Source organism: Prunus mume, linkage group LG1 (assembly GCF_029339155.1).
Source record: "Prunus mume cultivar Tortuosa linkage group LG1, ASM2933915v1, whole genome shotgun sequence".
NCBI classification, from domain to species: domain Eukaryota; kingdom Viridiplantae; phylum Streptophyta; class Magnoliopsida; order Rosales; family Rosaceae; genus Prunus; species Prunus mume.
In genome coordinates, this window is record NC_142698.1 from 29,170,461 (window position 1) to 29,175,832 (window position 5,372).

Below are 5,372 nucleotides of genomic sequence, written 5' to 3' on the forward strand. Positions count from 1 at the left end.
CGCTCTCTCTCTCTCCTTCCTTTGATCTTATTATGGAGTTTAGAAAATTAAGTAAATTTAGGTTTTAGCAAAAAAAAAAAATTCACTTTTGGAAAAAGCCAAAGTTTTTTAAAAAAAGACAGAAAAACCTCTCAACTTTCAAATTAAAGACATGCAAATGTAAAGAATTTCTTAGGAAATTCAAAAATAAATAAGGGCAATTTTGTCCATTTTGGCTTCTTTTACAAATTTTCTCCCTTCTTTGTGTTTTCCCAAAGTCTACCTTAGAATTATGCCTTACTTTGTGCCTTGGGCGTATATTGTCTTACAAATCCCCATTTAGAAGAGAGAGATTCGTAAAGACTGGTTTTGACTCAATATCAATCCAAATAAATCCAGTCCAGGCGAACCACTGAACCACTTTAAGTCCCATCAAATTTTGGAAGTTTCCATTTCCAATTTGCCAAGCCGGCTACTCTCTTAGGATTTTAAAGTCCGTCAAATTCCATGTTGAAGTTACAGCCCAATTAATACACGACACAAAGCAAGTTTTGTATAAACTAATATCCCATTAAACCAATTACATGTAAATGTAATTTACAACGTGTTAACAGGGCAATGTGTATTTCTACTCGAACTAGGAACACTCAGAAATGAGAGAACCCGCAAACCTATTGCAACTGAACAGCCAAAGGGGGTTATGAAAATTATAGCATTAGGTCTTGCCGGTTGCTATAAATATAAACCAGCAAGAGACTACATATACAATGGAAAAAAAAGAAAGAAAGAATGGTAGCCCCATATATCTTCGAGTGTATGCTATAAAAACAGGAAGTTTCCTTGCAGAGATATGATGAGCATAAGAAAAGCCACTATGCTTGCTGGTATCAGATCATAGGGATTGAGATGCAACGAACTGCTGTCACTTATCTGTCCTGCATTGACATATTCACTTTTTCCGGTTCTACTTGTTGCAGAGACGTTAACGGACATTGAACCTAAAACAATAATGCACCGTATCAAAGTTTAGTGTTAGCATAATCTAAAAGCTTGGACAGTGGATAGCAGACAACCAATGATTGCATAAAATTCCTTTCCGGCAGGATTACTGAAACTTACAGTCATAGTTAGCCCATCCAATTCGTTGACCACCCAAATCATAAACAATGATTTTGTCTTTTAGCACAAGGTCTGGCAAAAGGAAAATTGAAATAATGTTAACGTTTATGCATAAATAAGGGCAAGGATTTTAGGGTGGAGAAAGCGGGAGAAAAAGAGAGAGTTGTACCAAATATGATGATAGCGTAGGTGAAAAGAATGTATTAAAAATTCTCATGCACAATGATTTCTACTCTAATGTATGTCCACTGACAAAGCTCATGAGATAATGGAATATCAACCTTGAAAGGAACTGTCTAGAGCCTACAAAACTAATTAGTCAATACAAAGTTTCCAATTTGGCGACTATACCTCCTAAAATCGTTATTCCTGAACCTTGAAGTTTCTGAAGGCCAATGCACCACCTTGCAGCACCACTCTGTAATAATAAAATTAGCCATCTCAGCTAAAGATTCAGACAGCAAGACTACAGTTGTACAAGGTGATAAAGAAAGAATAAGCATGTATAATTAGAAAACCATTTCCCCTTTCCAATAAATACCAGTGCTAAATGCTACGAGTGGGAGCAACCATTAATGCAGCAAGTAGTAAAGAAAAATTTGCAGGATGAATACTAAGGAATAGTCAAGGCAGACATATATGCAAATTGTAGAATCAATCATAAGGCCTCATCAATGGAAGACGCAGATGCATTTCACTCCAACTCAACAGCATTTTGTGTGAAAACAAAATGTCCAAGCAAGTGCTTAGAAAATGAAAATAACTACACAGAAAACTTACAATAGATCCCTGCTGTATAAGGTAGTCCTGAGGTCTCAGAATCATGGATGCGCCACCAGCAAAGTTTAAACTAACTTGAGGAAATATATCACTGACACTGAACAACAAATAAGCATACATTTTAGAGTAAAATCACTGCAAAAGAGAAAGCACTGAAGGAAGAAAGAATGGAGAAAACAAATCCAGAAAGTTAACCTGGAGGTAATTAAATAACACTGGTTTCCGTTTGAAACAACAGGGTGCACGGATTGTGAAACAGAAGCAGTAATCTGCACGATAAGAAAAATATATATAATTCAAGATACTCTAACTTATGCTTACCCAAATTTTCTGAAATTTAAAACTCAGTCACATCACCAGAAAGGTTGACTAGATAAACATGTCAAAGGGCATGAACTTTTCATTTATTTCACTTGAAGCATCAGAATTATGGTCTAAACAGACTAATTATGACTAGGAAATCACACAAGTCATAACTAAGACTTACAGCACTGATAAAAGGATCATAAGCTTCAGATGCAAGGTATGCCAAAGTTGTACCAGAATCAACTATGGTTCCTCGATTACTTGATGTTGCAAACACTGATGGATCAATTTGTAATATTTGCCCATTGACAGAAATGCTCTGCAGATTCAAATTATAATGAGGCCTGAAATATTTAATGTCCAAATGATTAGTCAAAACAGAGCAGTGAGGTTTATATGATCTAAATCTCATGGATTCTAGTAGAAAACAAAAACAAAATAAAAATTTCCTAACATTGAACCTATTTGAATTGAACTACAAGTTAATAAGTTTGTAGAGAAGTATTATGTCCAATGACTAGTTAACTTGTCAAGGATTCCAAATGGTCAAGTGACCTTCCATTTTAATGTCATACTCAAGGCTCTTTCTTTTCATACCAAAACAATCTTCTGAAGGTAGTTTCTTCGTGTTTCTTTTCATAATTGTTAGGTTTCAGTTGAACTATAATTTACTATAACAGGGGGATTTACATTTGATTCCGTGACGATAGTGAAAATAACAGAAGGCCAGAAACTAGTATTGGGTTCAGGGTAACATTGCAAGATGTGCAGTGTAATCATAATATAAAGGAACGTACTGTGATGGGACGAGCGGGCTATAGACTATATTTGGTTCCACAATCTCGCCGATAACCAATATACCTCCACCACCATCATCTCCCCTCAAGCAGTGGGAGAAGACGTTTGGTGCTACTCCTTGTGAAGCCAACTGAGAGATGACAGACATACCCTGTTGGCCAAACCCAAAGATCCCATCAACTGCTCTATCTGACTTTGTCAAATCACCAGTCTGCAAGGTGCTACACCTGTTTTTACCATCCTAGAGAATGACTTTCAAGATTCAAGCAAAATGTACAAAGAGTATAAATCAATTATTTAACTTGGAAAGATTAGTTATAACTCACCCAAAGACAATGGAAGCTGAAGCATTTTGTGTTACAGAACCCTCAAGAATCGTCTCAAGGTGCAACAAGTCTGATACATAATAGCCTGATGTCCCACTGCCATCTCCATACTGGAATGTGTACGAACACTGGTTACTCTGAGTGGAACAATCCGAATCTGATGATTGAATGCCAAGACTGCATCTTCGATCCGAACAAGAAATGAATTGTGATGTTGATGAGCTTTGAGGATCAAACAAATTGAGCTCAATCTGTAAGAATTACAAGCAACCCTTTTGAAAATTGTAGCAACACATGGCTCCTAAGCTTTCACAAACTGAGAGAGACTGAAACTATAAACGGAGTTTTGAGAGCAAGCAAATGTAATTTTACCTGGAGTCCACTTGTTTCGGGGCAACCGTTGCAGGAACCACAACTGACCCACAGAACATCACTTCCGGTATCAATCTGCACATAATAATCTTTCGGAGGAGATCCCAATTGCAGTTTTGTATAATAGAGCCTGTAAAAGAGGAACAAATCCCAGGAAAGGCAACAGAATTAGTAAGAATCCTCCAAACGTTAAAATGATAGATACCCACTACCTGCAGCAGTAAACTTGAAACTGAACAGAAGCCAAAGCAAATCCAAAGCTAGAACTTGCAGAAAATGAGCATAAAACTTGTAGAAATTTTAAAGAAACAAATGAAGAAAGAAGAGATACTTAACAATCATTCACAGAAGGGAACTAATTACAAGCAAGGAACCCAATATAAAAACGGAAACCAGTATCCACAAAACCAAATCAAAACCCATATATCCTTCACAACCAAACAAGACAATTAAATGAAAAGAAGCCAGAAACACACAAATAAATGAAAATCCTTCTCACAAAACCATAAAAAAAGAAGCACAGAAGGTGTCAAATTACCCAACGCGGAACGGATCGAAGGTTCCCCGAACAGGTAAATCAACGATACCATTAGTGGACTGAAGCATTCTTCCATGCCTGGCTCTGTCCCGAGCTCTGAGTTGACTCAACTCCACTCGGAGGCTATTAGGAAAAGCTCTCTCGAGGCTGAGGGCGGCCGGGAAACTACACAGCACCACAGCCGCCGACATCAGAATTGAGCCGGCGATTAGAATTCCGAAGGGAAAGCCCATTTTCGCGGGTCTGGGTCAGAATCAGACCAAAAAACCAATGTCAACAATTATGGAAATAACAACAAAAGATTCAAAAGCTCAGAGCTTCCATTCGCAGGCAAGGCTTGTGTTGTTTTCTTAAACACTAATGTAGATTGAGGCAAGTATCTCTGTTGTGGGTTTTGAAGAATAAGGAAAGACAAGAGTCTTCTTCTTCTTCTTCTTCAGAGGGAGAGAGAGAGAGTGGGAATTGAGGAAAGCCTGCAACAATAAGTTTCAAAATTGCGGCAATGGATTACGTTACCTTCCTTTATATTATTAATTTAATTTGTTTATCTTTTTTACTTTTGCTTTATTATTTTTATTATTTAACTTTCATCATTCTTTATTCTTTCACTTCTGAAAGTACAAATTTTTGGGTATGCGCTGTGACAAGTGGAATCTTCGATGCGGTTTCCTGTTTGGTGAGCTACAAAATCATGCGCGTAAGCCGTACGCCCTTTGTCTTTCTTTCTTAATTCAGCCTGAGTTTTGTGGATGCTGATTGTTATGGAAGAAGATGATCAAGTTAGTGATATCAGCAATGCCACCTAAACTATATATGCTTGTTTTCATTTGTCATCTTAATGAATATTTTGTTGTAATGGCAGAAAAGTCTGCGTGCGATGTGGTCTCGATCACTCTTTATATCACTCAAGGGAAATTTCTCTTTATCTATTTAGGTTGTTTTGTCTATTTTTCATCCACAAAGATAACGTACGGTGATTCGTATGCGACCCATTTGAGTTGTGTTTTAACATCTAAAATATCGATACACATTTTGTTTGAAGAATCAGAAGCGAAACACATGCAATTTTTCAGATGCAAAAAGAGATGAGTTCAATCATAGAGGAAACATTGCAACAAGATTTTAGTTGGTGGGAAAATAATAAGTTCGGGGGC

The 5,372-nt window shown here is 37.1% G+C and overlaps 1 protein-coding gene across 1 annotated transcript; it reads right to left on the reverse strand.

The window, feature by feature from the left end:
- Window positions 1-528: 528 nt before the first annotated feature.
- On the reverse strand, window positions 529-4,729 carry LOC148921537 (aspartic proteinase 36-like). Its single transcript, XM_089054264.1, has 10 exons — window positions 4,219-4,729; window positions 3,681-3,810; window positions 3,309-3,559; window positions 2,982-3,209; window positions 2,366-2,528; window positions 2,074-2,147; window positions 1,879-1,975; window positions 1,450-1,516; window positions 1,099-1,170; window positions 529-977 (listed from the first exon to the last, which is right to left on the reverse strand). The coding sequence occupies exons 1-10, from the start codon at window positions 4,449-4,451 to the stop codon at window positions 799-801; spliced, it is 1,494 nt and encodes a 497-aa protein (XP_088910390.1). The 5' UTR covers window positions 4,452-4,729; the 3' UTR covers window positions 529-798.
- Between the last annotated feature and the right edge of the window lie 643 nt (window positions 4,730-5,372).

Bases quoted from the DNA above. Each gene is read 5' to 3' on its own strand.
- LOC148921537 (XM_089054264.1), bottom strand. From the start codon at position 4,451: ATGGGCTTTCCCTTCGGAATTCTAATCGCCGGCTCAATTCTGATGTCG. The intron at 2,529-2,981 runs GTACGTTCCTTT...TAAATATTTCAG, and splicing joins AGCCCGCTCGTCCCATCACA to GCCTCATTATAATTTGAATC. The intron at 1,171-1,449 runs GTATAGTCGCCA...TCCTTTTGCCAG, and splicing joins AGGAATAACGATTTTAGGAG to ACCTTGTGCTAAAAGACAAA.